The sequence below is a fragment of the Bos mutus genome, chromosome 11, assembly GCF_027580195.1.
Source record: "Bos mutus isolate GX-2022 chromosome 11, NWIPB_WYAK_1.1, whole genome shotgun sequence".
NCBI classification, from domain to species: Eukaryota; Metazoa; Chordata; class Mammalia; order Artiodactyla; family Bovidae; genus Bos; species Bos mutus.
Window position 1 is genome coordinate 87,450,657 of NC_091627.1, and position 12,311 is coordinate 87,462,967.

At 42.9% G+C, this 12,311-nt stretch overlaps 1 protein-coding gene across 3 annotated transcripts in view; it reads left to right on the forward strand.

Moving 5' to 3' along the window:
- The first annotated feature begins 1,647 nt into the window (after nt 1-1,647).
- The window catches only part of FEZ2 (fasciculation and elongation protein zeta 2), a 45,197-nt gene continuing 34,533 nt past the window's right edge, over nt 1,648-12,311 (forward strand). For all 3 annotated transcript variants that reach the window (XR_011466115.1, XM_070379741.1, XM_070379742.1), the window contains exons 1-2: nt 1,648-1,920; nt 6,491-6,600. Coding sequence is in view for 2 of the 3 variants with exons in the window: in XM_070379741.1 (XP_070235842.1) it covers nt 1,668-1,920; nt 6,491-6,600 (363 nt within the window). In the remaining variant the exon portion in view is untranslated. The remainder of the gene's footprint in view (nt 1,921-6,490; nt 6,601-12,311) is intronic.

The window sequence follows — 12,311 nt, forward strand, 5'->3', positions numbered from 1 at the left end:
GGGCTGTCATCTATGGGGTTGCACAGAGTCAGACACGACTAAAGCGGCTCAGCAGCAGCAGCAGCAAGGCTCTGTGTATTGTCACCTTGCTTATTTAACTTCTATGCAGAGTACATCATGAGAAATGCTGGGCTGGAAGAAGCACAAGCTGGAATCAAGATTGCCGGGAGAAATATCAATAACCTCAGATATGCAAATGACACCACCCTTATGGCAGAAAGTGAAGAGGAACTAAAAAGCCTCTTGATGAAAGTGAAAGAGGAGAGTGAAAAAGTTGGCTTAAAACTCAACATTCAGAAAACGAAGATCATGGCATCTAGTCCCATCACTTCATGGCAAATAGATGGGGAAACAGTGGAAACAGTGTCAGACTTTATTTTTTGGGGCTCCAAAAGGACTGCAGATGGTGACTGCAGCCATGAAATTAAAAGACGCTTACTCCTTGAAAGGAAAGATATGACCAACCTAGATAGCATATTCAAAAGCAGAGACATTACTTTGCCAACAAAGGTCCGTCTAGTCAAGACTATGGTTTTTCCAGTGGTCATGTATGGATGTGAGAGTTGGACTGTGAAGAAAGCTGAGCGCTAAAGAATTGATGCTTTTGAACTGTGGTGTTGGAGAAGACTCTTGAGAGTCCCTTGGACTGCAAAGAGATCTAACCAGTCCATTATAAAGGAGATCAGTCCTGGGTGTTCTTTGGAAGGACTGATGCTGAAGCTGAAACTCCAATACTTTGGCCACCTCATTCGAAGAGTTGACTCATTGGAAAAGACTCTGATGCTGGGAGGGATTGGGGACAAGAGGAGAAGGGGACGACAGAGGATGAGATGGCTGGATGGCATCACCGACTCGATGGCCATGAGTTTGAGTGAACTCTGGGAGTTGGTGATGGACAGGGAGGGCTGGTATGCTGCAATTCATGGGGTCACAAAGAGTCGGACACGACTGAGCGACTGAACTGAACTGAAGCATTTGCAAGTGACTGTGGCTGTTCTTCTGGTTGGAAAGTTACCTTGGGAAAATTTATTTGGGGAATAATCTGACACTGGGTGCAAGTTTAAAGAAATCCTTTATTTTAGTCATACTTAGGCTAGAAGAATTGATGCTTTTGAAGTGTGGTGTGGGAGATGACTCTTGAGAGTCCCTTGGATTGCAAAGGAGATCCAACCAGTCCATCCTAAAGGAAATCAGTCTTGAATATTCATTGGAAGGACTGATGCTGAAGCTCCAATACTTTGGCCACCTGATGCGAAGAACCGACTCATTGGAAAAGACCCTGATGCTGGGAAAAATTGAAGGCGGGAGGAGGAGATGAGATGGTTGGATGGCATCACCGACCAGATGGACATGGGTTTGAGCAAGTTCTGGGAGTTGGTGATGGACAGGGAAGCCTGGCATGCTGCAGTCAATGGGATTGCAAATGCTATAAGAAGTGATTCAAAGAAGTCAAGGTTTTCCTTTTTGCCGGGATCCGCGCTCAACTCAGAAATCTAAGACTGGTGTAAAGGGAAGACCTCGAGGCTAGAAGGCAACAGGCCAGGTCCGAGCTGCCAAGAGCCGGCGGGGGCGGGTCCTCTGCGGGGCGGTGCTCCGGGGGCGGGGCCCGAAGGCGGGGCGGGGCAGGGGCGGGGCCTGGGCGGGGCGCGAGACGGCACCCGGCGGCGATGGCGGCGGACGGGGACTGGCAGGATTTCTATGAGTTCCAGGAGCCGGCCCGGAGCCTGCAGGACCAAGAGAACTGTAACGCGAGCCCCGAGGCCGGAGCAGGGCCGGGCGGGGGTGGCGACGGCTTCCCAGCGCTGGCCTGCCACTTGGAGGAGAAGCTGAGCCTGTGTTTCCGCCCCTCGGGTCCAGCCGCCGAGCCCCCGAGGGCGGCTGTGCGGCCCATCACCGAGTGCAGCCTCCTGCAGGGGGACGAGTGAGTGCGGGCCCAGGCGGGGAGCGGGCGGGAGCCTCCCTGCCCCTCGTCCAGCCCCTCTCGCCCTGCCCACTGGCCCGGGGTCAGCAGCCTCGGCGGGACTCCGACCGCAGGCTCCTCCCCGCTCTCTCCTTCCGCCTCCAACTCTGGAGTCCCGCCCCTCCCTGTTCTCCCACCTCCTTCCTTGAGGCTTTCGGCCTGTGAACTCCTGGGAATTTAAATCTCGTGTTCTCCTGCCCCTCTATGAGCCCTTAAGCCTCCTCCTGCTTCCTGGAAGCCAACCTCTGTTTGGTTTCGAGAGGAGTCTTGTACTGAGCTTCATAGTTGCAGATAGTACTTTCTCGGGCACATGCGTAGCCATTCATTCGCTCAACTAAAATTTATTAAGCTCCTGCTACGTGCTGCTTCGCACTGGAAATACCAAGGTGACTGGACATTACAGCTGTCAAGCAGAGCGCAACCCAGAGTGGAAGCTAGATTTGTAAACAAACATTTTATGAATGTTACAAACGCTCTGATACATATGCAAAATACAGGGAATCTTGTGTATGTGTGTGTGAAGAAAGACTTCATAGAGAAAACTGGATCCTGATGGATGAGTGGGAGTTTGCCTGGCAGGTGAAGAAATGTTACTAGTATTCTAGCTCAGGGATACAGTGCATGCAAAGGTACTGACGTTGAAGCAGGCTTTATGCCACAGGAGATTATTGGCTACATCTGAGAGCTCAGGTTGAGTGCGAGTCCCCTCAGAGGCAAAAAGGAAAAGACCTGGTTATTAATAGGAAGGATCACCTAGTCTGGTAGGGAGATCGGTGCATAAACAAGTAATTATTTCAGGGCAATGGTCAGAAATTCACCGGGATTTATGAGAGCTAGGAGAAAGGAGGGACAGAGGTTATTTAACCTCCTAGAACCCCAGTTATAATTTAGTTAAATGAGGGTTGTTATGCACCATAGTTTTCCTCCAAAAGAGACTGAAAGGAATGAGAGTGAGGGATTTGACAGTATTGTAATGTAGGGGGAGAGGAGCTCTGGAGAGCCTGAGGGTAAAATTACAGAGTAAACACTGAGGTTGTGGGTTCAGTTCAGTCACTCAGTCGTATCTGACTCTCTGCGACCCCATGAATCACAGCATGCCAGGCCTCCCTGTCCATCACCAACTCCCGGAGTTCACTCAGACTTGCGTCTGTTGAGTCGGTGATGCCATCCAGCCATCTCATCCTTTGTCGTCCCCTTCTCCTCCTGCAGTTGTGGTTAGGGATGGATTTTCAGAGCATTGATGGGATGGAAGGATTAGAGGTTAGGGAAGAATGCTTCAGCTGAAGCTCCAGTACTTTGGCCACCTGATGCAAAGAGCCGGCGCACTGAAAAAGACCCTGATGCTGGAAAAGATTGAAGGCAGGAGGAAAAGGGATGAGATGGTTGGATGGCATCATGGATTCAATGGATATGAGTTTGAGGAAACTCTGGGAGATGGTGAAGGACAGGGAAGCCTGGTGTGCTGCAGACCATGGGGTCACAAAGAGTTGGACTGAGCGATTGAGCAACTGAACAACAAAGAATGCTTGAGAGAAGGCTCCATGGGCAAAGGGTGGGGCTTGTCATTTGATGGTTTTCTTTCCTCTGTGAATCAGATTAGGAAGAGGGAGTTGGGAATGGAGACCAGTGGCTTAGCTAGCAGTGGTTCAGGGCCAGCTCTGTTTAGAGACTATGTCTTTTCATTGGTACCTCTGTGCTGTGTTCTGCCCCGGCAGAGAAGGAGGAGTTTATGATTGGATATTATACACACAGATAGGCAAGCTTCCCAGGTGCCTTGCAGTGGTGAAGAATCCCCTGCCAGTGCAAGAGACACAGGTTTGATCCCTGTGTTGGGAAGATCCCCTGGAATAGGAAATGGCAACCCACTCCAGTATTCTTGCCTGAAGAATCCCATGGACAGAGGAGCCTGGTGGGCTACTCTCCATAGGATCACAAAGAGTTGGACATGACTGAGCCTGCAGTCAGTGGCAAAAGACATTTTAAACAGTCTATTCCCAAAGAGAAGATAGTGTTATGCATAGATTTATATACTCAGAATCAGTAGACTCAGGATGTATTCCGGATTTTAAAATCATATTTATTATATATTTGGGTTTATCAAGAGTAACTTATCAAAATGAATTAGTAGCTTGTACACAGAGAAGATTCCCTATTTTTCATTAACCTGTACTGTCTGAAAAGGAGTGTATTTTAGCCTTTGCTTAAATCTTAGGTTGATACAAAACTTTTGTTACTCTTGATAATGATTTTTTGTAGATACTACATTGGTGGTCCTGCATGTTGCTTGATTTGGGAATGCATAAGAAATCAATCTTTTCTAAGCAGGAGTTGCCTGCCACTCTCATGGTCCCTGTTCTGTTGCATAAACATGCTCTCCATTGCTTGATGGAGTTCATTCCTGTTCCTTTAACTAGAGAGAGTTGAGAATTCTTTCACTCAGATAGGGCCCTTCCTTAGAGCACTTTATTCTTTTCTAAGTCCCAGTTTTAGTTTTGGTTACATACAGATTGTGCTTATTGGCTGAAGTTTTACTTGAGAAGGGTCTAGTGAGGGATTGAATGTCAGTGAGACTTTGACCTCCTTTGGAAAAGAGCCGCCCTGCTAGTTGTTGATGATTGGCTGTAATGCTTTATGATAGGACGAAGGCAGTTCCTGTCTTGATTGGAGTATTCTAGAAATCTTTCAGTTAGTCCGGCCTTGTGTCCTTTCAACCACAAATGTTCTGGCCTTGGTGAAGATAGAGGACTGTGACTTGTCCTTCATTTTCTTGGGAGATCAAATTCACCCACAGTCAATTATTCTACATGAAATCTTCCGCTCCACTTGTCCTTTTATTATGGCCTCAATTAAGAAGGAACAACAGACAAAACAAACCTCAAAAACTCTGGACTGTCTTCACCTACTAGAGTATCCTAGTGGTTCCTGACCAGGGTTCAGTGTATGGTCAGTCATTTAGTATTTGAAAATCTTCTACCCAGGACAAGGTGGGCCAGCAAGTTTAGCAACCCGGAGTGTTTCCAATTTGAGCATGTTGGCATTAGAGGAAATGAGGATTCCAGCAGAGAGGAGGATAGGAATGAACCATGCATACGAGAGATTTTCTGGGTAAATGAGCCAGTTTTCTCGAGCTTTTTGTGTTCACATACTCATGGAGGCTAATATGCATTCAGCAGCCAAATGTCATTTGGGGATTGTCTGTTTTTGGCTGTTGTGGTCCCATTGCTTCTCTTTTAGACAAATTCCAGTTCATTAAATCAGTATGTTGTTTCTCTGTTTTGAAGCTTGCATTCTTATTTTTATAATCCCGGTGGTCTTATTTTTGTATCCTAGTATCTTACACACTTAGAAAAAAACCCACCCAATTTTTTAGTGGCTTATTTACAATTAGATACTTGTTAAAAATATTAGCTTTTTTTTTTTTTTAAATGAATTGTATGTGTGTATCTCTGACCATTAAATAGCTTTTTTGTGTAATGTTTAACTTTACTTACACTAATTAAATTTAATTTCATTTATATTTCTGAACTCTTTTTTTCATATAATGCCTTTTGAAAAAAAGGTTGTTATTACTTTGGGATTGAAACTGAATTTTGGACATGAAATTGGTTTGCAGTCCTTATTTTGGTATGGTTTGGAGGTTTCATCAATATAACTAATTTGAATGAATGCTTTGAGTTAGAGCTGGAAGAAATGTCAGCCATCCTTATCCAAGCTTCCTGTTTTAAAAAGAGCAGCTAACGCCTGCAGAAGTTAAAGTACATGGTCAGAGACTGATTGAAGACGAATGGAGACAAGAGTCTGTTTTCTGAATTTAGTCAAATGCTCTTTTCATTTTACTCTATTGCCTCCTCAAAATTCTGTTTGTTAATAAGGAAGAGTAATTGCATTGGGTAGAATCTGTGTATTGTATTGTGAACTCCCTTTCTTTCCCTTTTCATCTTATCTTAGTCTTACACTATCAATTAGATATTAAGCCCTAGTCTCATATTGAGGCTGACCTTCTCCTGGCAATTCTTTCTCATTGGTTAAAGAGATTATTCACTCTGTGGAATAGTCTGTATGTTTGGAAGTTACAAAAGAAAAGCAATTATAAAGCACAGTGTATTTACTAGCTGTTTTGACTTGTGGTTTAGTTTCCTAATCTGTAAAATGGGGATAATAATGGGTCTTCATGGTACTCTCTTTGAGGGCTGAGTGAGCTAATGTAAGTGAATTGCTTAGAATGTGTGTAAATGGTTTAGGTAATACCTGGCACGCAAGACAGTGGGAATGGTAGCTGCTGACTTTGTGAGTTTTCTGCTCCATGTCATCTTCCCTCAGGACTTGTCAGCCCAATGGCTGGGTTTTCCTTTAGTCTTATTCAGGAGGCTCTGGTTTGTTCATGCTTTTCTGAGAAACAGTAGGCCTCCTATTTTTCTTTTTTCTTTTGCTGTGATATTTTTTGTTCTCTCACTGTAGTACTAGATATCTGTTTAATAATGATAGACAGAATGTTAACTTTCATTGATTGTAGTTTTTTTTTTTTTTTTAAGATTTGGAATGCCCTGACAGATAATTACGGAAATGTAATGCCTGTAGACTGGAAGTCATCCCATACTAGGACCTTGCATTTGCTTACTCTGAATCTCTCAGAAAAAGGGGTAAGTTAGGATTTGCACCAATAGTTTCTGAATAACTGATTCTGATAATGGAACTAAAAATTAGTGTTTCTATCTAACCACAGTTCATTGATTTGCTTCTTATTTCCAAGCTTATGGCAAGTGAAGTGGTCTTCTGTTGCCATCTTGGTTTTTGCTACTGTCCACTTGCTAACATTTCCCTCCAGTTCTTCCCTAGCACAAACTCACCTTTTTTATGTTTACGTAAATTTTCATCACCTGTGTATGAACAGCAATGATCAGCATTTTTTTTTTTTCCTAGCTTAAATAACATAACTTTGATACGTTGAGAATGCTCGGTAAGAACCTTAGGCTTTGATTTAATATATGGAGGATTCTGGAGTGTCTACAGAGAGTTAACTTTCTGATGAATTTGATGCTGGATGTAACATGTTTGAATATTGGAGAACCTTTAAAAGACATTTCATTCAAGTCTTGGCTTTTTGATGTGTTCTTGGCTTTTTGATGTGTTCTTGGCTGACTGTTGGAGGCTGCTATGTATGTCTTGGAATTGTAAAGTGAAGACACCTTGAGTAAGGCGTGTGAGCACAGGTAGAAGAACAGCAAAGGGGACAGAAAAGGGAAGAGAATCGCTTTAAGTGGAAAATCACGGTGTGGTTTAACGCTGACGAGAAAGGAGGCCAAATGGAAGTTTCAGGGCTGGACTATTTAAATTCTTCATCAAATAGCAGTGTGAACTCATGCCAGCTCTTTTGGCATGTTCTATATTTCATTAAGTGTATTTGTGTAATTTCTGGGAGTATAATGCAGTAGGATTGTATTTTAAATAGTATTGTTAATGTTTTCTGAAACGAATTTCTTAAAAGTGTGATTCAGAAAAGCTTGCTGCCTACTATTTTCTAGTAAAATATAGGATTCTGACTATATTTCTTTGTATTCTAGTACATACAGGATTTATTTGTTCCAGTTATTAATCTCCTTAAGCTGTTTTGCAGGCTGACCTGACATACATTTGGGGGCAGGAATGAAGCAAAATATCTTATCCTCTGTCTTCTGTTTATTTGGATCTTAGCTATCATTCTGGGCTTAGTTCAAGTTTCCCTTCCTCTGTGAAGCTCCCTATTACTGTTTTAGCCTTTGCTGATCTCATGGAATTATATAATTTTAGAGTTGGAAGAGACTTTAAAGGACACTTAATCCAACCTCTCACTTGGGGGGAATCCCCGTTTACAGCGTCTCTGACAGATGGTCATTCAGCCACAGACTAAATCCCAGCAAGGAAGGAAAATGCACTCCTCTCTGTGGGAATCGGTCACACTTGTCAGGGTGTGAAAATTGTAAAGGACTTACATGTCCCACAGAGTTTGACCCCCAAGTCTCCTGGGTGCTGGTCCTCACAGCACTTGATCTGTGTCTTAAATCATCATTGGTGTCTCTTAATTATGTTTGTGGATCTGTCGTTAGATTGTAACTTCCTGGTCGATATCTTTGCATGTGTCTTCTCAGTAGCTATCACGGTGCCTGGCACATGGTGAGAACTAAGACAAGTGTTTGTTGAGTGAACAAACGAATAATCTCATCAGTAAGACTATAGGGTCAGAGACCATGGTGGAAAGTTTTTAAAACTGTTTTCTATGTTACTTAACATAGTGCTGAATCCACAATAGCCAGGCAATGAGTACTTTGTTTGACATAATAAAAAATGGTAGAGGAGATCTTTTCATAGTTTCAAAGGGAAGTACTTTAGTCACATGAACAGGACACTCTAATCCAGTTTTACTGAATATTGTTCTTTGGTTACCTCTTGGGATGTCACTCCCTTTATCTGCCTTTTGACTGTTTTCAATACCAGAGCAATGGTATAAGCAAAGATAGTGATTAGTAGTGACCTGGAGTTTAGTACTCTTGCTCATTGTAAAAGCTCACCTGGAGAACTCAGCAGGTTAAAATGGACAAATGATCATCTCACATCTGAGTATCTTTTTAAAAAATTAATTGTATTACTTTTTGTCTGCACTGGGTCTTTGTTGCTGACAGCTTAGTTGCCCCATGGCATGTCGGATCATCCCTGACCAAGGATTGAACCTGTGTCTTCTGCATTGGCAATCGGATTCTTAACCATTGTACCACCAGGGAAGTCTTAACATCTATCTTCATATGATTATGCAGGTGATGAATACAACTAAGATGAGAAGTCTAGTTCTTGGGAATGAGTAGCACATATTAATTTCCTGAAGAACAAATGCACAGCAAGGAACTATGTAGGAAGCAACCATGTTATTCTATTAGGTAGCATGTAATTAATGTTTGTAACCTGGGAAGTTGCCAACTGTGTGCTCTATTATTTCCATAACTGAGTTATGCAAAATTTATCTTTTGAAGCCATTCTTTAGATTATTTCAACTGTAAAACAGAGTCTGTATGAATTTTTTTTTTGACAAAGGGGAAAGAGATTTCTTTTGCATTAGGATGAGACAAACAGGAAACTACAGCTCCCTAGATTTCAGTTTTTAATTTTTTTTTAAATTGATGTTCAAGATGGAACACTTCTAAATGTGATAGGTCTTTTCTAGAGGAAGGCAACTGGTATGTTCCAAATTCTTACAGGGGCACATTTTTTCCATTTGAGGCAGCTTCTGTTTCGTACAGGGAAACAGAACCACGGCTCTGTATCTAAACGTGGCACAGAGAGGAGTGATGGGAATGCTTGGCAAAGAGAAGGCACATCGATGCCTAACGGGAGCGTGAAGAATGAGGCCCATGACAGCCAAGGTTAGTTTTCAAAGCCTGAAAGGGATTCCAGCCCTTAGCATATGCCATCTCTGTGGGGAATGGGCTTGGCTCCCTCTCTGGAAAGATGGTCTGGGATTATTATTTCTGTTGTCATGGAAATTTATTCTAATGGCTTATTGGTATCACTCATGTATTTTGGCAGTAGCTGCAAACCTGTTCTAAATCCAGTGCCGTTCTTGATCCTGCTTATGTGATAGAATGCTTCTAAATTATTTTGCCTTAGGAATATCTCCTGAGCCATATTCTTCCTCCTACCATGTGTGTTTCTTTAGAAACAGGGACTTTGTTTAATGCATCTTTGTATATTCAAGAGTAGAAATAGAAGATAATAATGTGTTCTTTAGGACTAATTTAAAAACTTTCTATTGTCTCTTAAGGGGAAAAAATAAGACAGAACTATGGTTCTCGAGTTACAGCACAGAACCGTGATTTGGGGGGAGGAGAGTGTTGAAACTTTAGGATCAGTGAATGTAATTCTTAGGTTTATTCTGCATCATCGTACATCCTTATGTGGCCCGTTTCATCTCTCCTTCTACAATCTTGAAATTAAACATCCTCTCTCATCAAGAGCCAGATCTCTTGACCTTTCTCCTTTCTTTATTAACAGGATAACTTAGTTTAAAAAAGTAAACTAAAGCTACAGAACTTAACATGAAAAAGCAGTCTGTCCCCTACTTACCTTATCCTTGATTTCCACTTACCGGTAGCAGCCACTTTCAGCTACTTCAACTGTTTCTTCTAGCAGATAGCATTCTCCTGTCATGTTACTTAATTTTATTCTTCAACTTTAGACTTTATCCATTGACTTTCAACCCAGAGGATGAGGGTTTAGCAGTCTCAGAGTCGTCCCTCCCTCCACCCATAATCCTCACAAAAACTTTGGTTTTCCCTCATCTTCTCAATATAATTATGTCAAAATATTGCATTGCATCTTCATCATTTGTATTGACTATTTAAAGTTCACATTTAAGTACATTTTATGATGGCGTTTCCTCTTGTAATTTTTTTCCTTCGGGTCATAATAATTGCCTTTTTGTGGTTAATTTAGGTTATCATTAGCTCACTAATTCATGGAGAAGGCAATGGCACCCCACTCCAGTACTCTTGCCTGGAAAATCCCATGGACGGAGGAGCCTGGTAGGCTCCAGTTCATGGGGTCGCTAAGAGTTGGACATGACTGAGCAACTTCACTTTCACTTTTCACTTTCATGCATTGGAGAAGGAAATGGCAACCCACTCCAGTGTTATTGCCTGGAGAATCCCAGGGACAGAGGAGCCTGGTGGGCTGCTGTCTATGGGGTCGCACAGAATCGGACATGACTGAAGCGACTTAGCAGCAGCAAGCAGCAGAGCCATAAAGCTCACTTTAGTAAATGAAACACACTGGGCAACCTCTCAGTCTCTCTTTTCTTTCTCCTGTGTTTTTCTTGTTTCCTTCTGCAGTAACAATTCTAATCTGAATCGGTTACTGTCTAGTTTAGCTCTATAGCCATCATTCTGGGATCTTTACTTCACTGTCGTTACAAGAATCCCCTTCACCTCTTTCTTGGGATAGATCCAGTGTCTGCTTCCTTTTTGGTTTTCCTCCTGCTCTTAATGGAGCACGTTCTGGAGTAGCTTTCTGAGAAAGGTTACATGAGAGGTAAATTGTTCGAGAACTTCCCAGCCTGATGGTTCAGTGAGAAAGCCAACGAGGGTGTCATCACTGCAGTGCAGCATGTCCTTGCTGTATGTGGTGGCAGACAGAGCGGGAGGGCCGCTGTGGCTCCTTCCCCAGCCTAATGTGATGAGAGGCAGCACACTGGTGTTTTTTTCCCTTGTATTTCTCACCTGCAGGTTTTTTTTTACTCTGTGGTGTGTGTTGACCATTAAATGTGAGACCTGTGAGAAACTATCAAGGTAGTAGAGACCTACATCCATCCAATTGTGTCTTCAATTTTATATATATATTTATATATATATACACATATATATACAATTATATATATATGCATATGTCTATACTTATGTGTGTGTATATATATATGAATAATTTTCCCAAGTAAAATACTATCGTTTTAAATTATATACTGTCTGTTAGAAATACATGACTGTGGACTTCCCTGGTGGTCCAGTGGTTAAGAATCTGCCTGCCAATGCAGTGGCCACGGGTTTGATCCCTGGTCTGGGAAGATTCCACACGCTGTGGACCAGCTGAGCCCATTGTCCACAACTGTGGGAGCCCTCTCTCTAGAGCTTGTGCTCTGTGACGCAATGAGAAGCCACTGCAATGAGAAGCCTGCCCACCACAGCTAGAGAGTAGTCCTTGCTCGCTGCAACTAGAGAAAGCCCGTGTGCAGCCATGAAGACCCAGGGTAGCCAAAAATAAATAATAAAATAAAAAATACACGATTGCCTCTTACATAATTCCTTGCCCATCTGTTCTCTGAGAACTCAGTTTCCACTGCTTCTGACAAATAGAGTTCTAATTTCAGTTTTATTCATCGTCTGAATGGTCATGTCATGATGGATTCATGATAGATAGATGATCGCTTGTCCATTTTAAGCTGCTGGGTTTTCCACGTTTGGCCTTTACAGTTAGTAAACTCGAGGCCATTATTATAGGGACTGTTGATAATTGGTGTGGGAGGGTAGAGGACACCGAATGAGCTAGATATGGTCAGATACCCTGGGGATGCCGACAGCAAGCAGCCCTTTAGCATGAACCTTAGGCATGAAGAGAGGTCAGGAGGGGAACAAGCTACCGGGACCTGTGGAGAGTAGCCATGCAGGTGAGATCAGCTCGACAGGTGCCGCAGCCTTTGGAGTCTGGTGGGGACAGACAGCGGAATACATGCCCAGACTTCTCCCCCGACCCCTGCCCCACCTTCCAGCTCCTCCTAGTATCTGCTAGTGTGTTAGGCCACTAGGGAATTGAAAGCCAAGGGTATCCTTTGATG